At 58.2% G+C, this 22761-nt stretch overlaps 1 protein-coding gene across 3 annotated transcripts in view; it reads right to left on the bottom strand.

The window, feature by feature from the left end:
* Nucleotides 1-22761, bottom strand: part of STK32C (serine/threonine kinase 32C) — a 63520-nt gene that overhangs the window by 3282 nt on the left and 37477 nt on the right. For all 3 annotated transcript variants that reach the window (XM_034663464.1, XM_034663465.1, XM_019795947.2), the window contains 8 exons: nt 8813-8964; nt 5377-5550; nt 4420-4457; nt 4228-4317; nt 3881-3984; nt 3226-3342; nt 2586-2711; nt 2369-2500 (listed from right to left, as the gene is read on the bottom strand). In XM_034663464.1, the coding sequence (XP_034519355.1) occupies nt 2369-2500; nt 2586-2711; nt 3226-3342; nt 3881-3984; nt 4228-4317; nt 4420-4457; nt 5377-5550; nt 8813-8964 (933 nt within the window). The remainder of the gene's footprint in view (nt 1-2368; nt 2501-2585; nt 2712-3225; nt 3343-3880; nt 3985-4227; nt 4318-4419; nt 4458-5376; nt 5551-8812; nt 8965-22761) is intronic.

Raw genomic sequence — 22761 nt, forward strand, 5'->3', positions numbered from 1 at the left:
AGACTCGAGGCCAGCACTCGGCGTGTGCAGCTCTCTCCTTTCCAGTCGCTGCCTGGCCACCATGGCCTCCCCAGAGGGGCCACCACCCTGGCCGGGTGACCGGCCTCCACCATCGGGAGGAGACAGGGCTCCTGCACCAAGAATGTGTCTCAGCCTTGCCTGACTTCCTGCTGATAATACAGAGTGAACACACTGGAGTGAACGCACTCCTGCTGGAGACACAGTGGGACCAGGGGCTCCGAGCTCTCGGGCGAGGGTCCGCGTCACACCGGGAGGGGAACCGCAGACGCACAGACCCCCAGAGGGGCAGCTGAGGGTGGGAAGGTACATGAAGGGACCTGGAGGACAAGGAGAGGCCAGGTCCATCCCGCTAACTGTGCTCATCTCGGTTTTCCCAGGAAGCCTGAGGACTGGTTCCAGAACTACCCAGGGCACGGTGGGAGCGGGTGGCACCAGGTGGGCCACACGCACCATGGGGTGCACAGAGGACCCCCTCCTCCCCGGCTGCATGGCGTGAGTCTGCAGGAAGCCGTGCGCTGTGTCTGTGCGCCTGTCCTGCTCTGGGGCGCCCTCCTTCCAACAGCCACACTTGCACCATTCGGCCCTTGGCCAGCACACACACGCACAGGTGAAGGCCACAGAAACGTATGTCCCTCCTGCCCCGTAGCTGATGGCTGTGGGGGGTGGGAGATGAAAGCCGGCGTCCTCGGAATGCGGCTGACACGCCAGGGTCTCTGCAGGGTCAGGCTGAAGCCACTGCCCACGGGACTCTGACATCCAACAGCCCCAGTCATATTTCCTGAACAAACCCTTCGGAGGAACCTCGTCTCCAGGCAGACGTCTGTGGGGCCTTCATGAGCAACGCTGACACTGACAGCCTCAGACCCCAGCTGTCACCCACAGTGGGGAGTGACGGGCCCTGCGAGACCAGGCTCCCCTTCCAGCCAAGAACAGACCCACTGAGCAGCTCAGATGCACTTCCCAAACCTCTCGGAATTCGCTGAAAATGCAAGGGACCCAGAGCAGCCAAGCGATCTTGAAAGAGAACAAAGTGCAGGACTCGGGGTCCTGATCTCAAAACTGACTGCAAAGCTACAGTCATCAGGACAGCGCGGGCCGGCACGAGGAAGATGGACAGATCCAGGGATAGGATCGCTGAGTCCATAAATAAGCCCTTATTTTTAGTTGATTAATGTCTGAAAACAACACCAAGCCATTCAACGGGAAAAGAATGGTCTGTCTTTCTTTCTTTCTTTCTTTCTTTCTTTCTTTTTCTTTTTTTCTTTTTTTTAAAGAATGGTCTTTTCAACAGACGGCACTGGAATGAGCACATCCACGTGCCAAAGAACGGCGCTGGACCCCGACCTGACACTCTCCGTAGAGGAACTCAGAGTGGACCCCAGAGGAGAAACCGTACGACACTTAGATGGAAACACAGAAGGGAATTAGCAGCCTTGGGTCGGGCGGCGGCTTCTCAGGGAAGAGGTGGAACGAGAGCAGAAGTGGCCACTCCACGCATCATCCCCGTCCGCGGCCGCGAACCACACCTCCCGCAAAGAAAAGAGAAAACCCACAGAACAGAACGCTTGCAACCCTCTAAGGCCCTTGTCTCAGGACACACACAGGACTCTTAGCAATCACAGCAGGACAAAGGAGTGTGGCTCCGTGTCCTCACCGCACAACCACAGCAAAACAGCCCCAACGGGAAGTGGGCGGGGCCACACCTGCAATGCCAGCTTCCCACACCAGGGGCCGCTACCAGCAGCCAGGGACCGCAGCTCCCCAGAATCCAGGCACCCCTGGGATGCCCCCAAACCTGCAGCCCCGTGAGGGGGGCCGACGCCCACCCCCCCGCCTGACCCCTGCGCCGGGGAGCAGGTGTGAGGAGGTGGCACTGGGGCTGGGGGCCTCTGCCGGCTCAGACGGGTCCAGGGGCTGGGGGGCACCAATGGCTTACGGGGTCACTGCTGTGACCCCTGCCATCCACACCTGCACCCCCAGGTGCTTCTGTGAGGACCAGCTGTACCGGGGGACAGGTGCAGGGTTGGTCCCACGCTCACAGTGCGAGCTCCCCAGGAGCACCCCCACCCTCCTGGGAGAAGCCGCGTGACCTGGGGCAGGAGAGGGGTTTCTGTGGGTTACGCTGTATCCCCCCCAGAGTGACATCCTACCCTCCAGCTCCCTGGTATGTGACACAGTCAGGTTAGGACAGGGTCGTCTGGGCTTAGGGTGTCCGTATAAGAAGGGACACAAACAGGGAGAATATGGGACCCCGGGGGCCCTGGAGCAGCACAGCCAGAAGCAGGAGGAGCCCACCTGCGCAGGAGAGGGACGCGCGGGGCTCAGGTCGGGGGCGGCCCCAACTCACCGACTGCGAGCTGTCCCTGCTGCTGTCCCGGGACCTGTTCTTGGCCAGCCGCTTTTTCTTCTTGTGCAGGGGCCTAGACTCCAGGATCATCTCCTCCAGCTCGAAGGTGGGGTCGCAGTGAAGGCGGCCTTTCTGTGGGGGGGCAGGAAGCTGAGTCCTGCCTGCCGGTCGGCCCATGCCCACCCGGAGCCACCACCCCCCAGCCCGCCAGGCTTACGTTGGGCACGAAGCCCGGCGCCACCTTCTTCTCACTCAAGTCCTGCCACAGCACACCAGCCAGTGACGGGGCCGCCTGCATGTCTTGCAGGCTGGACACTCGGTGCCTGGGGTCCACAGTGAGGAGCTGGAACAAAGCCCATGTCAGATCGCACCCGGGCCCAGCACAACCCTGCAGAGCTGGCCGCCTGCCCCGGGCCAGGGTACCCCAGGGAGGTCTGGCTACAAGGATCTCAAGGGCCAGGCAAGGAAAGGGGTCACCGACCTCAGGTCAGGGCAATGTGGCCAAGGGGACAACCTGGCCAAGCCCCTGCCCAAGGCCAGCCAAGGGCAGGTGGGGTCCCCAGGGACGCTCTACTGCGATTCACCAGCAGGCGTCAGCCTCGGCCTGGCTAGCTGCAGGGAGGGCCACAAGCTGTAAGGTGACCTGTGCTTCAGTTTGGGCATCTGTGAAATGGGGTGATCATCGCAGGGATTAGGTGAGCCAACAGGCACGTAGGCTTCAGCTCACAACCAGTGTTACCGCCAGACCACAAAGATTCTGCAGCCAACGGGCTGTGAGCCGTGCGCCTGGGGGGGCGCGGTGGTGCAGATACCCGAACACAGGAGCGGCGGCCGTCCTCAGACGGGGAGGGGCTCACCTTCCGCAGCAGGCCTACCATCTCCTTGGACCAGGTGGGGACGTACTGCACGCTTGCTGTGCTGAACAGCTGCACCAGGGACTCCACGGCGTTGCTGGAGTGGATGTCGTAGGGCCTCTGGGGCGGGGGAGGCAGCGCTGCACCAGGTGCCTCACCCCCGCAACCCAGAGGCACCCGCAGCGGCGCCCCCACCCCCTACCCCCCAGGGCAGGCACAGCTCCCAGGAAGAGTCCAGGTCCAGGAAGGAAGCTCGTCACCCCGAGAGGGTCTGGGCCTGGGTGGATCAGCCCCGAGGCCAGGAGGGGCTGCCTTCCTCCAGGGTGGGGGTCGCGGCGTGTCTCAGCACGCGGGGCCTCGGAGGCCCCTACAGGGAGATGGCCACCAGGGTGAGAATGCGGGGACCCACCCAGGGACCCCCGCAGGAGAGTCCCAAGAATGCAGCGCTGCTGACAGGTCCCTGCCCTGCCCACGGCCCCAGGGGACCCATGTCCCCAGGGCACGGCCGTGGCCTCCCTCCTGCACTTGCTCAGTCCCTCCACGCAGACGCGTCACCGAAAGCGCGCACCCATGGCGGGGGGCAGCCTCATCCTTCCCCAGGCACTCGGGCCGCCCCTGGGGGACACAGCCAGCTCAGGGTCTGGGGCCCGCTCCATACCCATCCACGCAGCAGCTCGTAGGCCAGCACCCCCACTGACCACCAGTCCACCTCGAAGGAATAGCCGCTTCCACCACTGACGAAGGACTGGAAGATCTCCGGAGCTTTCCGGGAAGGGAGGGGCAGCTGAGTATCCCAGACCCACAGGCCCCAGGCCCCCTCCCCCACTGACTGCCTGGGGCTCCCTCCTCCCCTGGTGTGGGTGGTGGGATCAAACCAGCTCTTAGCAGCCGGCTGCTGTCCCGCACTACCCTGTGCCTTCAGGGAAGTGACCTGAGCCCCACCCCCCCGCCGCCGCGTTGACCAGACACAGCAGGCCCAGCAGCGGGCCAGTGGCCTCCGCTCACCCATGTACGGCTTGGTCCCGGCTAGTGCGGTGGCCCTCTCCCCGTCCTTTATGATGGTAGCAATGTTGAAGTCGGTCAGGTGCGCGTGCCCTGTGAGTAGAAAAGGCAATGCAAGCGTCCCAAAGACCGGAGATGTATCCCGTGGGCGAGGCGCACGTCCCCCATGTCCAGCCTCACGCAGCCTCGGCTCACCTTGCTCGTCCAGCAGGATGTTGTCAGGTTTGACGTCCCTGTTGAGGGAGCAGGTAATGGGGGATGGTCCAGGAGCCCCGTTCGTGCCTCTCAGTCCCTGGAAGGGCTGGGGGTTCCCTCAAGGGCTCCTCCACGCTCAAGCCAGAGGCCCCAGAGACACAAGAGGGCCTTAAGAAGAAGTCACCTGGCAATATTCTGACAGAGCCAGGTGAAACTAGCTATTCCGGTCCTGGGGTCGGGGACGCTGCCAGCCCCCCACCTGCTGAGACCAGACAGACAAGGGAGAATGCACTGGACGCAGGGATGCCAGAGCCCCTGGAGGACAGACGCAGAGCCCCCTCACCCGGACCCCCAGGCCAGCCACTCTCCCAGAGCTCTGGGGCTGCGCAGAATTGATGATTTGGGTCTATGCCTTCCACCAGGTGGCCTCAGGTCTCGCCTTGCCTGACTTTCAGGTGCTCAATGTTTGGTGCCTGAATCGTCACCAGATCACAGAACCCCAGGGCAGAGATTCGGAGATCCATCTACCTGTCTTTATAACACACCACACCTGTTTATGTGCTTCGTTCTGCGAGCACGGCTTTGTCTTCCTAATCTGCTTTCAGCTAATGTGAAAACTCGCTTCAGCTCCCCAGTGGCACGGCAGATGAGCCAATGGCCTCTGCTAGGTGGTGGCCGGGATCCAGCAGCTGGACAGACCCGGTGAAGGGGACCCCGATCCTGGCCAACCTGGGGCTGCTTGCACAGGATCCAGCCGAGGGGGGCATCGGGTGCACAGCTGAGGGGCTGGCCTTGGAGCCAGGTGCTGATGGGCCCAGGTGCAACACCTGTGGGCAGCTCTGCAGGCCAGGAGGGGGGCAGACCACGCAGGAGCCTGTCTGGGTTCTGCTGGAGTGTGGCCACCCTGCGGGTGGACTGGCCTAGGCGGGTGACCCGACCGGTCAGGCATGCACACACCTGTGGATAATGTGCTGACTACGCAGGTAGTCGAGGGCCAGCGCCATCTCGCAGATGTACAGCCTCACCGTGTCCTCGGAGAACTGGACGTTCTGCTGCAGGTGATAGCGCAGGTCCCCACCCAGGAGTAGGTCCACCACCATGAACATGTCCTCCTCATCCTGGAAGGAGTACCTGGGGGCACCAGGGGAGAACGTGGCTCACTCACAGCAGGGGAGCCGGCGTCACAGCTCCTGCCATCCCTGATGACCCATCTAGGGGCCTGGGTGCCCCCCAACCTCCCCCGGACACTCCCCAGGAGCAGGGCCCTGCCCAAGGCACTGACTCTGCCAGTGCTCAGGAGCTGCTCGGGAAGGACAGAGCAGCGTGTTCTGGTGGGAGGCAGCCCAGTGGGGGATAGAGACTCTGGGAGTGACCAATGGAGAGAAGATCTTTGGCCATTGCCCTGCTGCTCCTCTTCTCTAAAAAGGGGATAAAAACATCTGCCTTGAAGGGTTGTTAAGGAATGGAGACCACAAGGCAAAATGCTCAGGCCATGCTGTGCAAGGGGCCAGCTTCTAACAATGGTGGTGGTGATGGTGATGGTAATGATGATGGTAATGATGATGGTGGTAATGGTGGTGATGGTGATGATGGTGGTGGTGATGATGGTGGTGATGATGATGGTGGTGATGGTGGTGATGATGGTAATGATGGTGGTGATGGTGATTATGGTTTTGATGATGGTGGTGATGATGATGGTAATGATGATGTGGTGATGGTGGTGATGGTGGTGATGGTGGTGGTGATGGTGGTGATGGTGTTGATGATGGTGGTGATGGTGGTGATGATGGTGATGGTGATGATGGTGGTCATGGTGGTGATGATGATGGTGATGATGGTAATGATGGTGGTGATGATGGTAATGATGATGGTGGTGATGGTAATGATGGTGGTGGTGATGGTGTTGATGATGGTGGTGATGATGATGGTGATGGAGGTGACGATGATGATGATGGTGATGATGGTGGTGATGATGATGGTAATGATGATGGTGATGGTGATGATGGTGGTGATGATGGTGGTGGTGGTGGTGATGGTGGTGGTGGTGGTGATGGTGTTGATGATGGTGGTGATGATGGTGATGGAGGTGACGATGATGGTGATGGAGGTGACGATGATGATGGTGGTGATGATGGTGGTGATGGTGATGGTATTGATGATGGTGGTGATGGTGATGATAGTGGTGATGGTGGTGATGATGGTGATGATGGTGGTGATGATGATGGTGGTGATGGTGGTGATGATGGTGGTGATGATGGTGGTGATGGTAATGATGGTGGTGATGGTGTTGATGATGTTGGTGACGGTGGTGATGATGATGGTGATGGGGGTGACGGTGGTGATGATGATGGTGATGGGGGTGATGATGATGGTGGTGATGATGGTAATGAAAGAGGTGATGGTGACAACGGTGGTGATGACGGTGATAATAGTGGTGAGGGTGATGATGATGGTGAAGATGATGCAGTAACAAAACAACATTTTAAGGATCTCCTTCCACTTTGTAATTTCTTCTGTGAGCACTCAAAGAGAACTCTCATTGTTAAGCAACTGGCTCTTTCAAGAATAACATTACGAAGAATTCACTTTTTTATGTGATATCCCTCTCCCTGCCCACGAGAAGTCACCCGGCCCTCATCTCAGGTATAGGTGGCCTAGGGAGGGGGATATGGGACCAGAGAGCAAAGGGACTTGGAATGCCAGGCTCCAGGACAGGTCATGAGTCTTGGGGGGCAGTGGACAAGAGGAGATGGCCCCCCCAGAGCAGGAGGCAAAGCTGCAGCAGCCCTGCCCTGCCTGGCCCTGGGATGGTGGGAGGTGGGCCAGCCTGTGGAGATGGGGTCCTGGCTACAGCAGGAGGGGAGGGGAACAGTAACTACAATGATAGCTACCATGCTGAGTCAGCCTATGTGGGGCACTTTGCATCTAAGGCTGCATCTCCTGTTCTGGACTGGGAAGCACTCTCACCCCTCTTCACAAAAGGGGTCACTGTCTGCAGCAGGGTGGAGGAGTTCAGCCCAGGAGCCTATGGTCCTGGTCACGAATCACCCGGCCTCCCAGAGAGAGGCCCAGAAGATCTGGGAGGGAAGCTAAGGTCCCCGTGTTGGGAAATCCTGGGTCTTCCTTCTTGACAAGCCCCCGTGCCAGAGTCATGGTTGAGGGTCGACGGCAGCCCGTTCCTGAGGCTGCAAGCAGGCCCCGCATCAGTGAGGTCGTTTCTACCCCACTGAACACCCCAGCAGGGCAGGCAGTCACCAGCTTTGAGGACGAGGGCTCTGGCCCTCCCAGGCTGTCAGGCAGAGAGGACGCAGGTTTAAGGGGTGCTTGGATGCTGTCCCGGGGTGCTGAAAATGCCACCAGGAAGCGCAATGACACAGTGTGGCCCCACTGGCCTCTCTGCTTGCACGGAGACTAGACAATCGTAGGGCCATGGGGCCATGGTGAGGGCGGCCAGGGGCCGTGTCCAAGGGTGAGGAGCTGGGGGAGGCCTGGGCAGCCCCGGGCTCCACTGCCCTGCAGGCCTGGCTCAGCTTGCCACTCTCTTCCCACTACCACCCGGCAAGGCTACGGCCCCCATTGTGCAGCCGGCCCCTTCCCTGCTGTGGTACAACCAGGCAGGACTCTGGGGTCCAAGTCAGGGAGGTGGCTGCAGGCTGCTGGCCACGTTGTACCTCCCACACCTGTGGTGGCCCAGGTGAATAACTGGGGGGGTCTTCAGCCCTGAGGTGTCCCCTGGGGAAGCCAGCACCAGGCCACTCTCAACAATGCCCTGTGCCACGCTTCTGTCCCCAGATGCTGGTGGGATTGCCTCTCCCTCCGTGTCCGGCTGACGGGCCCTCGGCTCACACTGGGGGTATGTTTCAATCTTCCCGAGGCGGCACTACCAGGACCAGAGCTCATTTGCCACACGCCGTCCCGGCTTCTCGAGCACCTGTGCCCACTAAGTGCCCTTGGGAACGCCTCCCAGTCTGTAAGCCCTTCAGGGATCACAGACCCCAGGATGGAGGCTGTCAGGGAGGATTCAGGGAGGACCCGTGTGGGGAAGCACTCTCATGCAGCAGGACTCCCACGTGGGAAAGAGGAAGGTGATCTCGCTGCAGCTTACGGGCTCCTTCCCTCCAGGACCTGGTCTTGGTGCCCATTTTATGGAGGAACTCAGGCCCCCAAAACTCCCCCTACTGGCTTCAGTGCCAGAAACTCCATGGGCCACAGGCCTCTTTGTGGGATGCCCAGCCCTCCTGCGGGTGGGGATACCCATGTTAACACGGTGCGCCCTGCACACCGGGACAGCGCAGGCCCTGGGGAACCGGGCGGTCGGGGCGTCCCGGAGGCAAGGGAGGAGGGAGCGCCTGGGAAAGGCCCCGGGGGCAGGAGAGGGCGGCGGGTCACCCACCACAGGTTCACCAGGAAGACGTGCTCGATCTCCTGCAGGATCTCCAGCTCCCGGAACACGTTGCGCACCTCGTCGCGCTCGACGCACTGCTGCTTGTTCATGTACTTCATGGCGTACATCTTCTCTGTGTCCCGCTTCTGCACGATGCACACCTGCACGGCAGACGGAATGTCACGCCGACGCCGCCACCCTCGCCCCCGCCTGCCCACGGCACACGTGACCCGGCAGTGACCGGATGTCTTCAGTGGGACAGGACCCGGCCAAGAGCACGGCGCTGGGGCCCAGGCATCCCGTCCCGGGGCTCGGAGCAGCCGCTGACTTGGAGGGCTGCTGGGGGAGGCCGAGGAAGACGCCCTCAGCCAGAGCCTGCACCGGTGGGCGCCATGTGTGAGAGCTGCTGTCCTCATCAACCCCGGCCACATCCGCACCGCCACAGGGTCCCTGCACGGCTCTTAAGCGCCAACACCCCGGGCACGGAGCTACAGAGTCGATAAGTGCTGTTGGCAGCGCTTACACATTCGGGACAGAGAGACACAAAGAAGCACACCTGAGCGGCTGGGGCAGCCCGAGTGGCCAACGGGTGTCAGTCAGAGCCAGGGTCAAAGGTCTCCAAAAGGACGCGGGGCCAATGCACAAAATCGTAGGTGGGGGGAGTCAATGCCATGTCCCCCATTCAAGTCGTAGAGAGACCTCTCACGAACAGATAACCGAAGCCACATGTGAGGGTCCCCACATCTTCGGGCTTCAGGTATCCCAGCGCAGGAGCCAGGGGTGGGGTGGGAAAGAACAGGAGGAGGTGGAAGGTTCTGGAACTCCAGGTGGGAGACTGCCCCAGGCACCTCACCCAAAGGCAGGTGGCCTGGACCTGACCAGAAGTGTCAGTGAGCATCACCGTCTCGGGCCAAACCCACGGGACCCAGCCCTGCTGCGGAAGCCCACGCTCCCTCCCCGGGAACGCGTCCTAAGAAATGAAGGTGCTTTTCTCAGACGTTCATCATAGTTGAACAAACTGCTTATAACCGACTTTCAAGCAACCTTAACTTCCAACAACCTTACGGACACAGGCAAGTGAGCTCCATGAAAGACCATGCAGCCACCAAAACAATATTTATAAAGACTTTTAGTGGCATGTGATGATTTTTATAATGCCAAACAAAAACTATAAGGCTACGCTATTAAGTGCACAATGTGGAGACAACGCACCAGACACGGGCAGAGACTGAATGGAGCACGGGGCAAGCACCACCCCGGCCACTCCCCCCCTGCCACCCCCCGCTCTGGCTTCTGCAGTTACCGTGAGGGTCTCTGGCGGGCAGGCTGTGGGGGACCACAGGACGCCACAACTGAGCCGCGTTAGCCCGAGCGCTGAATGCGGCCACATCACCCAGTACAGGACCTCCGCAAGCTGCAGATGCAATTTCCAAGGTAACACCACACACACCACCCTGCCAGCCCCCCGGGAGGCAAAGCTGGCCGGTGTGACGCCCACAGGCACGGAGGGGGCACCCTGCCCTGCAGAGCTACATGGGCCTCTGAGCCTGCCCGGCTCCCACCGCAAACCCGCCCGGCGGCCTGTGCAGGCCCTCAAACCACCCCCACCAAGCTCTGCCTAGAACTGCCCCTGGCTGGGCTCACGGCCAGAAAGCTCACAGCCCGGGGTACGGGGCCGGCCTCAGACCTGTGTTGCTTCGTGCTTCCAAAGACCCCCACCTGGTCTCGGTGGCACGAGCAAAGGCCCGTCCCTGCTGCTCTGCCCAGACTGCAGGCAGTGGGTGGGGGGGGGGCGGGGGCAGACGCACAGGACCCCTGTCCCTGAGGGTGGCAGAGTAGGGCAGGGACGGGGGGCCACAACCAATGTCCTGCGCCAGTCATGCCGCCAAGGCCTTCCCACTCAGATAAAGGTTGGGAGCAGTTCCCGTCTTCCCTGACTGTCCCCCAAAGTGAACAGGGGGAGGGTGTGTCAGTTCTCTGAAAGGAGCGCGGTCATGAAAATGTGGTCCCCAAGGGGCGTGCGGACGGACAGAGCTCTCCTGGTGGGGACAAAGGCAGTGACCACTGTGCCCGGTGGCTCCTCTGCAGGAACACTGCACCTGCGGGGACCCTGCTAACCCAGATGAGCAGGACGCCAGGCTGGGGCTGAGAAGGGCACCAGGGTGCCTGAGCGAGAGGACTGCTCGCACCCCACAGCCCCCGAGGTCTGGTTCTGGCCACTGCAGCCACACACAGCGGACAAACCCTTGTCCGGGAGCCCGTCGGGTGCCTGCGGGCAGTCCGACATCCCCCATGGCTCTGTCACGCTCACGTGTCCACCAACCACGGCTGTGTCTCTACCATGCTCAGCTGAACGATGGCCCCAAGGACACCCACATCCCAGTCCCCGCACCCTGTGATGTGCGACCTCTCCGGGAGATCATCCCAGACCACCCGGGCAGGGTCCCCACGAGCGGAAGGCAGTGGGAGATGACAGCCCCAAGAAGACATCTGGGCTCCGCAGCTGCGGCCGAACACCACAGACCCCGTGACTTACGTAACAGTTATTTCTCCCAGGTTGGAGGCTGGGAGTCCAAGATCAAGGTGCCGGCAGAATCTGTCCATGGTGAGGACCCCATGGCTTGCAGATGGCGTCTGCTCTCAGTGTCCTCACGCGGCCTGTCCTCAGGGCACGCACATAGAGAGCTCTGGTCTCCTTCCCCTCCTCTCCTCTTCCTCTCCACATGTGGACACTAATCCCATTACCCGCCCTCAGGACTTCAGCTAACCCTAAACCCCTCCCAAAGACCCCACCCCCTGAATGGACTGAATGGAGCACAGGGCAAGCACCACCCTGGTATTTCACAGTGTGAAGGTATTTCATACTGGGGTGCAGGCTTCAACATGGGAATTCGGAATTCGGGGACACAGTTCAGTCCATGGCAAAAGCAAATGTGATGACCAGAGGGAGGGGCCACGGTACGTGGTCATTTGTCACAGTGGCCCCAGGAAGCCAACGTGGCTGGCTGCCCGCTATCCTGGGAGTCACGAGGGACTGAGAAGGGTGGCTGGTGTCACCAGACAGCGTGGTCCACCTCTGCTCGCTTTCCCAGCTGTTGGGCCCTGCTGGACGGAGACTGGGCGGAGGGAGGCTGCACACGAGATGCGATGTGGACGTACAGCTTTCTCCTCCTGGCTTTACTGGTCAGATAAGCTCATTTTATCTCTGCTACAAAATGTGCCGGCAAAATAAATAAATAAATAACTTAGGGTGATAGGTAGCTATTTAATGTCTCGTGACATTTTCGGGAGCAATCCAAGCATATTTGTTAAAAAAAAAAAAACACCCAAATTAAATAGATGTAAGCAGGATAAAAGTAAACACACCTGGAAATAGTTCCCAAAATCTTCCAGGTAACCTGAGACCTTGAATTGTACTTAGGCTGAGTAATAGGTATTTGTTAAATATCTAGATCATTTCCAAATAAGGTAAAGTACTGAACCAATCATTATCCCACGTGAATGTGAGCTCGTACGCATTTGGCTTCTTATGTTTAGATGGTGGGTACTTGGGTTTGTCACTAGACATGCCTTTTGCCACATTAAAAAAAAACTGTGCTATGAAAAAAAACGGGTCTCTAAAAATTCTGAAATGGTCTATTCATGAAAAAAGGTCATAAAAGGGTTTTTTACCTTTTGAGTAATCTGTCTAGAAAACAAAGATTCTGTGTCTTATCAAAATAATTTCCTGTGCTTCACATTTTTATCGGCTCTCAGATTACTTTGCAAAATGGAGTTTTCTCAATATTGAAAGAACAAAGTGTTTTTTCCCCCAAGTATATTACTTCCTGTATTTGCTTTTAAAATCTTTGTCACTTTGGTTAAATGGATAACTAAGTGTTGTGATCTGTGATCTTATTTAATCAAGTATTTTAAACTTTCTGACAATTTTTACAAACTTTCCCAAATCAAATTTAACATAGTCTTTTTGACCTCAAACTAACTTTGGGGTTTTCAGAGGTCCCTAGGGGGAAAGATTTGTTACTTCTCCTTATAAAAATACAGATGTTAAACTAATTAGGTTTCTATGACACGCTCCATTCCAGGGGAAACTATCACGTGAGAAGTGTGGCTGAACCTTCTTTATACAGTACATGTACGCACACATTCTACTAATATCCGTGTGTCAGAAATTACGTAAAATGGCCCGAAGCTCGTCAGCGTCCTGAGTGTCTGCGGAATCAGTGGTAATTTCAATTATTGTCTTAAAGTGGCTCATACCACAGAAATAACCAAATACCCTTCTCAGCTGCATCATTTTGCAATAACTTCTCCTCGGATCTTTAACCATGGCCGTTTCTAGTCTTTTCCCGCTCAGAGATGGTCACTGTCTTACAATCGAGCCCAAACCAGTGTGCTCCATGTTCAGGAAGTTCGCAGGGAGGGCTTCCACGGGGACCCTGGAGGAGAGATTTCTTGTGACTCTGAAATCACGCCACGGAGCCAGACGAGCCCTTCCAACACTCCAGCGGAGAAGCGGATGGCTTCGAGAAACCAGATCGAATCCCGACACCGGATGAACTCACGAGAACGATCACCGCGACTAGGACCTTTGGTTTGAAGCACGGCTGGTTCTTTGATGTTTGGGTTTCCAGACTTAAGAAATCCCGTTCTCTCAGACACCCCGCTGAGCAGGAAGCCCGACGACGTGGGGCTCGATCCCAGGACCCTGAGATCATGACCCGAGCTGAAGGCAGACACTTCACCAACTGAGCCACCCAGGTGCCCCATCTCCCCCCTCACCTTTACGCAAGACTTTCCACCTGCCCAGGAAAAAAAAGAAAAAGAAATCCCATTTCTCTTTTTTCTCGAGCTATCTATAGCTCACGACCATCTGGTATACTGTACCTTTATAAACAGGACTGTGGCATTTCTCTCTTCTCCCCCACCTGATCCCTCCAAAATTCAGCAACTGTTATTAAATACTCTGATTTTCACGCCGATATATTCTCCTTGCAGTGGGACATAATTAAAAGCATGGGTGATATCACCAAGACTCTAACTGGGAGGTCATATTTGAAAGCGGTACAGGGAACATTGGACCCAAGAGAGGTAAGGGACAGGCTGAGCAGATGGAGTTCACGCTCATGAAGGGCCAGGACATGCCAGCCTGGCATGCACGTAGGGCCCCTGGCCCTAGAGGCAAGTAAAGAAGGTCACCTCTTGACAGGCCAGGGACCGCAGGCTATCTTGGGAACCTGGGGAAGACAGAAATTCATCCAAATTTATAGGTCCTGAAAGCACAGTCTGGTGACAAGTTCCTGACCTGGCTTCTCGGCCTCGAGAGGCAACATCTGATCTGAGATCCCCCGTAAAAGTTCCAGCAAAGCAGACTTACGTGGTCAGTCACTATTCTCGCCACACTCACGTACACGTCAGGCCAAGTTTAATGAGACCTGACGTATTTGCAAACAAGTTAGTCTGACTTCAATCGTATTTAGTAAAGATGGGGGAGAGCTTTACGTGTCCGTAAAAGCGATGGCGCACCCCTGTGGGGCGTCCGCCGGGCCCGGCCTCCTCTCCGTAGAAGCGGCCGTGTTTTGTGCTTTCTGTCGGTAACTGACGTTTCCAAACTTCCCCCGCCTTTCGGACTTGGAAAAGCTAGACAGGAAAACTGCCCTTTTCCCAAAGCCCCACACACGGCAGCCGGACAACTTGATAGAAGCTTTGGCGAGAGCCCCCCCGAGACCACGCGTGCACGGGAAGCTCCCCAGAGCACTCCAGGCCGTCACCAGGGACGCGCAGGCCGCAAGCTGCCCCCGCCGCTCCTCGCCCCCAAACAGAGGCGCCAACCGCCTGACCTCTTGTCCACTGATGACCTTGCTCCGGACTCAGAATCTGGCCTTGGGGTGGTGGTGGGGGTCCACCTGCAAGGCGGCCTCTTAAAAGGACACCCGTTTCACTAAACTGACCTCTTCTCAGGACTAAGACACGGGTTCAGTGAGAGAAGGAGCAACCTGTGGGGCCGCGTCTGAACGGTGACGCTCCGGGGGGAGTTTCAAAGGGGAGGGTGGAGAGGGGTAGGGCTGCAGCTAAAATACGCCACTTGGGCTCCCAGAGTACGAGCTAAGACATTTAAAACACCAGCAGGTGCAAGAGGCCTGACCCTCCCCTCTTCCCTCCTGAAAGGAAATAAGCCCCCCATGGAAGATGGCGGAAGATGTCTTCCCTGCACCAGGAGAACCATCTTCTCCTCGAGGATGGGAAGTCGAAGCCGAGAGAATTCTGGACACACCTCGTTCACGTAACTCTCACTTCTGGTCCCCCTGAGTCCAGTTACTCCTCCACACTGGCCTCGTTGTCCCAACTCCGCATGGGATCATGGGGGTCTGGCCACAACTCTGGGTCTTCATTTCCTTACGAGGGCTCCCAGGTCACATAACACTCACACTAAATAAACGAGCGTGCCGTTCTCCTCTTTATGTGTCTTATGCACACTTACTTCTCTGGTCCAGTGGAAAATCTGCCTCCCCGAGCCTCAGAAGGGCCCAGCCCAACGACACCTTGACTTTGGACTCACAGCCTCCAGAGCTGTGGGGGAACGCGCCTATGCTGTTGGAGACCCCCAGTGGCAGGGCTGTGTTACCGTGGCCTCAGGACACAAACACACTCCCCAGGCCTTCGGAGGGTGCCCATCTGTGAAAATACCCTGCTTCCTTCTGGTGTCCATGACCCTGCCTGCCCCACACCAGCCTCTGCCCTGACCTCTAACCTGTGCCCCGCCCTGACCTTTAACCCAAGCCCCCGCCCCTGACCTCTAACCCAAGGCCTCACCCTGACCGCTAACCGGAGCCCCAGCCCTGACCTCTAACCCGAGCCCCCTCTCGAACCGCTAAGCTGAGCCCCCATTCTGACCTCTAACCTGAGCCTCCACCCTGACCACTAACCGAGCCCCCGCCCTAACCTCTAACCCAAGGCCTCGCCCTGACCACTAACCAGAGCCCCCGCCCTGACCTCTAACCCGAGCCCCAGCCCTGACCTCTAACCCGAGCCCCAGCCCTGACCTCTAACCCGAGCCCCCATTCAGGCCTCTGGGGCCCCCGCCCAAGAGCACGTTGATGTGTCGGACTCCAAGGGGGAATGCTGGCACCCTCCCGCACAGTGGCCCAGTGTGAGCCACAGGCCTCCCAAAAGTGCTGTGGTCAGGCTGGCCCGGGTTAGATGAGGGGAGCCAGGGGGCTGGGTTCTCAGAGGAGGGGGCTACATGGGGGCACCTGACAAGTGGCCGGGTTGGCAGGTAAAGAGGTCAGAGTGGGGCTCGGGTTAGAGGTCAGAGTGGGGTCGACGGTGCTGGGCATGGGCACCGTCCCCCGCCACCCCCACTCAGGCGGCATTTACACAGCGGGAGTGGAAGTGCGTCGGCCTCTTAGGACTGGGCCCCCGAGGCTGGGAGCAGGCCTCCCCATTCAACCATCTCCTCCTGGGACGTGGCCGGGCTATCGTGTGCAGCGCCCAGGGGCAGCCCAGAAGCGGTGGTGGGTGACGGCAGGGTAATTGCCATTTTAATTCAATGCTGTTGGCGTGTTTTGCAGATTTAGTGATTCACCCCAAGCTCTTTTCCTTTTCAAGTAATTTTTGTTCCCCAGAAAGCAAATGCCTGATGACAGGTACTTAAAGCCTCAAACGTTATGAGGAAACTGCCTCCTAATCCCACCTGGGGAGTTTCTGGAGCTCACGGGTGGGGGGTGAGGACGGAGGAAAGAGGGCAGGGCGCCGGCATCCACAGCCCCACCTTCCGGGGAGCACCTGCCTTCCCTGACACGGAGCCGCAGGTCCAGACCCCACGGCAGGGCTGCCCCTTGCCCGGGGAGAGCTGGGGTTTGTGTCTCCCAGGATAGCCGGGCAGTCCATGCGGCGGGGGAGCGCGGGAGGTGGAGGTGGCTGACCTCTGCGTGTCCAGGCTGCCCGGCTGTGTGGTTTGACCTCCCTCACCCCCACCTCCAGTCCTGCATATGGTTTGTTGACCTGCCCGCTTCTGCTCCCCTCTTCCAGCAGCCCCACGGACCCGGATTTTATCTGCCTCTTTCCCAGATGTTTCACCAGCAGGACTGGCATATAATAATGAGCATTTTACTAACTATTTAAAGCAGAAGGTGCCATCCAGGGGAGCTTCCTTTCCAGGTGGAAGGAACAGATCTGGCCATGCTCCTGCCCCAGGGCCCCCCATAGGATGCTCGGCGGGCCATGCACCCGGCACACCCTGGCGGGAGTTACTATTCATTTTCTCATCTCATCCCCATGGCATCCCGGGGGCAGGTCCCCTCTAACAGATGAGTACGGGTGAGAGCGCAGCGGGCGCCCACGAAGCCCCCATCCCAGCCAGCAAATACAGCACCTGGAGTCAGGCCAGAACCATACAGAAAGATTTAAAACCACGTCTGCTTAGAGATGACCTGGTTTTGCATCTGGATTTGGCAGAATCCAAGTAAGTTCAGGGGGCAGAGGGAGGCTGTCGTTCCCTCCTGAAAGACTGGCACGTGGGCTGAGCGGCTGAGCGGGCGGAAGGCGGCCCGGCCCGGGGACCAGAGGCGCCACCTCCCCAGGGCGTGGCTCCTTCCCAGCGGCTTTACCAGCACAATGGAAACACCACCAGGGAAGCTTCGCCAGGCTTTCCGTTCTTCATTTGATCTGTTTGCGTTTGTTTTTTCCTGGAGCTGACAAGTTGGTCATACAATTCATTTTGGGAGACAATCAAGCAAAAATAGGCAGAAAAAAACCTTTGAAAGGAGAGCAAGGCCGTGCCTTTGCCCACCAGACCCTACAGCTTCCTCAGTAAGTGGTCCTGGAGCAGGACAGACGGGGGCCAAGGAAACGGAGAGAGAGTCCAGAAACAGCCCCACCGCCTAAGGATGTATAGAGTATCGTAACGGCGACCTCTCAAATTTGTGGGAAAATGGACTTCTTAATAAGTGATATTGGAATCACTAAATAGCTATAAAAAAGATGCAGTCTCATCCATTCATGACACTGTAAAGCCAGGTAGACCCCAGATGCATGAGCGTCAATGTGACAGCTGAAACGTAGACGTGATCCGTGGAAGCGGGCCCGGAGAGCTCTGTGACCTGAGACAGGACAACATTCCTGTGATGCGAAGCCCTTGGCGACAACGGGAAGATTGGTAAACAAGATATAAAAATAAAACATATTTTACATGGAAAAAACACATAAACTTGAAAGACAGATGAGACTGTGGGAAAATAGTTGCAATTTATATCAGAAACAAAACATTAGTATCCCTGATATATAATAAGCCTCTAAAAATAAAAGAGAACTTCAACCCAACAAGACAACAGGCAACGGATGCGCAAATGGCCTCCTAACACCTGAAAAGATGCACAACCTTGCTTATCATAAAAGGCAAAGTAACCACTCACTGAGATGCTGTTTCTCTCTCGTCAACCTGGCGAAAATCCAAACGTTGGCGACACACCGTGTAGCAGGCACTGTGGTGGAGAACGGAACAGTGGCCGCCCCGGGCAGGCCACGTCCAGCCACTCACCTGTGCATTTACCTTCCAGCCCATGCTTCCACGTCCAGGACCGAACCCACGGATACACTGGCAAAGCTCTGCAGAGCTCACGCACGTAAATACAGCCCTGCCTGCAACTGCACAAGGCTGGGGACAGCCCCTCGCTCCCCCGGGGCGTGCGGTCCGCTGAACAGCGGCTCCTGAACGTGCGGCTGAAAGAGATGACCATCGAGCTAGGAATGGGCGCAGGGTGGTGAATTTTTCTCCTCCTCCCCATTTGTATTTATGCTTGAAGTTTTCTAAAAACGAAAAATGAAAGATGTGAGGCCACACCCATGTGGCTGTGGGTCCTGAGCCGGGGCCTCAGCAGCAGCCCACACGTGGGCCTGGCCTGCGTCCCCAAGAGGCAGAGCCCGCAGGATGGGCTGGTCGGCGAGGGACGCGGGGCCCAGCTCAGCGCTGGTGCGTGGGGAGGCCTGGAACTTGGGGCTCACTGCCCTGAGAAACGGCACTGCCTTCGCCCACCCAAGGCGGCAACATGACAGGAGTCTGGACACACTGACTGGAGAGGAACCCTCGGGGCCCCCAGGAGAAGCAGCCTGGGCCGAGGGCACCCACACCGTCTCCCAAGCCTGAAGAACAGCCTCCAGCCACCGGCCGCGTGCACCAAGCAGGCCTGGCGAGAGGGAAGCTTCCTTCTCACTTGGATACACACGGGGGGCTGCTGCTGCTGGGCCGGGGGCTCACGCTCGGCGTCCACCCACCTGGTGCGCCGGAGCCGCTCAGCCCGGAACCAGGTGCACCTCTCTGGCTGAGGCCCCAGCAGCCCCAGCCACGACAATGACCGCTCACGCGCTGACCAGGGACAAGAGTGAGGAAGTGGGTGGGAGCGTCCTTCTCTGCAGTCACTGGGGGGATGGCTATTTTAAGGCACGAAAGCAAAGCCTGGGTGACCCAGAGACCAACCCAGCAAGTTCACACATTGCTTCGGCCCACTTTGGAGAGTGTGGTGAACGGTCTGTTAGATGCTGTTCCCAGGGGAGGCCACCACGGTGGGTCTCTTTGGGCCTGCAAGTCTGAAGGAGATGGTGACAGCCGGGAGAGTGCCAGGCACCTGAAGGTCCCAGCCGGTTTCGGCCCGTCGCCTGGGTGGCGTCCACAGCAAACCCCTCCACCAAGTGAGCTCCCTGGGACAGGGAGAGGAAGGGGCTCTGCCCTCACCCCCGCCTTCCCTGCTGCCCCATCCAGCCCCTTCTAGCTGGGCGCTGACCCCCCACTGCTGCATGCGCGATGTCCCTCTGGTTCTCTGACCAGCGCCTTGTGCCCTCCCCCCACAACCTCTGCCTCCCTGGGGCTTGGTCTGTTTGGGCCTCAGCAGCCCTCACCCCTTGAGAGCCACCACGCAGCCCTCAGCCCACACCCCACCCTGCCCAGCAGGGCCCCTTCTGTGAGGTGGGAGGGACACAGGTCAGCTGGGCAGGGCCCTCATCTGACGGCTGGCCTTTGGCCAAACCCTACCCATCAGGGTGCCCCAAGTAGGAGCTGCTTGTAAGATCACTTAGGAAATTTAAATCTGAACGTGGGCTGTGTGGAGCCATGCCAAGAGGGAAGGGCAGCGGCACAGGGGGCCCTGGGAGCTGGGGCCATGAAGAGCTGTGAGCCGGCCCGGCTTCTGCCAACGGGGCTGACGTCAAGTTCCTGACAGTGTGGGGAGCTCAGAGCCTGGAGCGTGAGTGCACCGGGGCCTCTCCAGCCTTGCCTGGAGATGCCGGGTCAGACCCAGCCAGAGCTCAGGGCCCTCGGGGCTCCTCCATGCGGGAGCAGGTGCCAGCCTGTCCCTCCTCTCAGGGCGGAGAGACATGTGTCCCTTCATCCCTTCGTCCCTGCTGGACACCGGGGCGCCTTCCAGCTGTTGGCTCCTGGGAATCAGGCTGCTGTGAACACGGGGCTGCAAACATCTGTTCGGGGCCCTGCTTTCAGTTCTCGGGGGTGCGTGCCCAGAGGTGGAATGGACAGACCATGTGACACCTTGTGATATATTAATGGCAGAGTTCTACTTTCTTTTAAACATCTCTTCTGTTCATTGGCCTATTCAAGATTTCAACTGCTCTCATCAGTTTGGATAATTTTCTACTTTGCTTGGCTCTGTTTGGGGTTTTGCTGATTTGGGCACTTCGTGTATGTGTGTGTGCGCACACGTGTGCATGCACGCCGGCTTCCCTGGGATGGGATGAGGCCAAGGATCATTTGCACCATTTGTGTGGCTATAAGGGTGGAGCCTTGTGGGAAAACCAGGGCTTGGGTGGGTGCGGGGCCCACAGGCTGCCCTGCCCAAGGGGGCCCAGTGCCAGGCCACCAGCCACGGGATCCTGCCAACCCTGCTGGACACGGTGAATTCTGGCGGCCGCTGCTAGCCTGCCTTCAGCATTGCTTCCTCCCAGGGTTCCCCAAATCGACCAGTGCAGTCAGGCCACAACCAAGCATGTGACGGGAACAAGAGCAAGTAGGCCTGGGTCCCTAAGATCCAGAGTCCAGATCTGGTGTCTGGATGCCTCAGGAGAAGGGGCTGTAAGCCTGGTCCAGGAGCTGGCGGGACACGACACCTCTGAGCCCTCGCCATAGCTGCGCCATCCCTGTCCCCGCAGCAGCGTTTCTGCCATTCGGAGGGTGAAACCCCAGAAGGGCTCCTCTGTTAACTGCAGATACTGCAGCACCCTGAGCGGTGGGTCCTTTACCTCCTCTGGGGTGTTGCCACGGCAATGGCTGGGCGTCCTCATCACCAGGAGAGAACCAAGGCCTTCATCCCCAGCACGGCACTTCCTGCACCAATTCCCACCTCGCCACTCCCTCCTCATCTCCAAGGTCCATCTGAGGATCTGGTGGTCACAGGGAGGGCTGTTGGGGTCTGTGGCCAAGGCACACTGTACCCCGATTATCTTAGCTCTTTCCCCAAAAACTGGAGAAAAAGAAGACATGCTGGCCCATGCTTCCTCCCCTCCACAGATAACAGCTCAGCCAGCACCCCTGTGAGAGCTGAGCCTGGGGGAAGGGAAAAGGGTCCCCAGGCCTCACAGCTGGACAAGAGCCTCCATCCCTGCCAGATTTCACAGCAAGCACCCTAACTCAGAACCCCCAGCCTCCTGACAGGTCCGGGATGGGGAGGGGACAGAAGGTGGCCAGGCCCACCTACCCACAAACGGACAGCACTAGGCACTCCCAGAAGCCCCGTGTGAGCTCCAGCTCAGCCCTTGTGTAGGTGCAGGGAGAAGGAGGTGCCGTGGGGTCCAGGGCATGCAGGGCAGTGGACAGGAGGAGGCCTGGCCAGGGAAGGGCAGAAACCTGCCGAGTCAAGACCGGGCCATGAGCGCCAAGAGGGGCTGGGGTGCAGGACAAGGGCCAGGACATTCCTACTCAAACACCCAATAGTGCCCACCGTGCAAAAGCCAGTCACACCTCTGAAAAACGCCCCCACCCACGTCAGGGGACTCTGGACTCACAGGGGACACCCCACCCCCAGGAGACAGGCCTTTGCTTCCCAAAGGGCTGTGCCCTTCTACTGCCTTCACCTTCGCTTCCTGACAGTCCAGTGGCCTGACCAGATGCTCACTGGAGGAGGCTTTGCAGACCCGTCCCGAGCGGAGACCCAGACTCTGCCCCACGGACAGCAGCATGGAACCCGTATCTTCCAGCATGGAGGACATTCAGGTTGGCAAAGCCAGGACCTCACCCACTGGCCACACCCACCACAGTGCTGCCCCAGCCCAGGCCGGGCGCATCAGCCACAGCCCCGACCACCCACATCCTCGGGCCACAGTGGCCACAGTGGCCGCAGGAAAGAAGAGGGCAGTGGGGTCATAGGGGAACAGGGGTGGGAGGGTGACCGACATCACCATTTTCCAATAAACTGGAAAGTTAGAAAATAAAACCTTCTGCTCACAATAAGAAGAATAATATGCACAACAGCTTAACATGTAATAACTACAGGAACAATAGATAATAAACGTAACAGAATGCAAAGGGTTAAAATGAAAATGTAACATTTGAATAAAAAAGTACTACTTGGGTAAGTTATCAACTTTTCCTTAATCTTTAAATGTAATTCCTATCCAAATTTCATGAGTTTGCTTTGATCTTGACAACACTTATTTACAAGTTCAAGTGGAAAAATAAATATGAGAACACCAGCATCTTGGAAGAGCATGGGGGCTGGAGGGCAGGAAGCGGGGCCCCTGGGCCCGTGGGCTTGCCCAATCAGTGTTAAATTCCAGGTGGGTAAAGGGTTCTTCTCCCAAAGTGTTTCCTCTGTTCTGGCTGTAAACATACTAGTTAGTAATACGGGTCATACAAGGGCGCTGAGAGCTGAGGCTGGTGGCGAGGGGGTGGCTGGGGACACGGAGGGGGCACCTGGGGACAGGGAGGGGCAGGGAAGGGGCGGCTGGGGACAGAGAGG

This window comes from Ailuropoda melanoleuca, chromosome 6 (assembly GCF_002007445.2).
Source record: "Ailuropoda melanoleuca isolate Jingjing chromosome 6, ASM200744v2, whole genome shotgun sequence".
In the NCBI taxonomy this organism is placed as follows: Eukaryota; Metazoa; Chordata; class Mammalia; order Carnivora; family Ursidae; genus Ailuropoda; species Ailuropoda melanoleuca.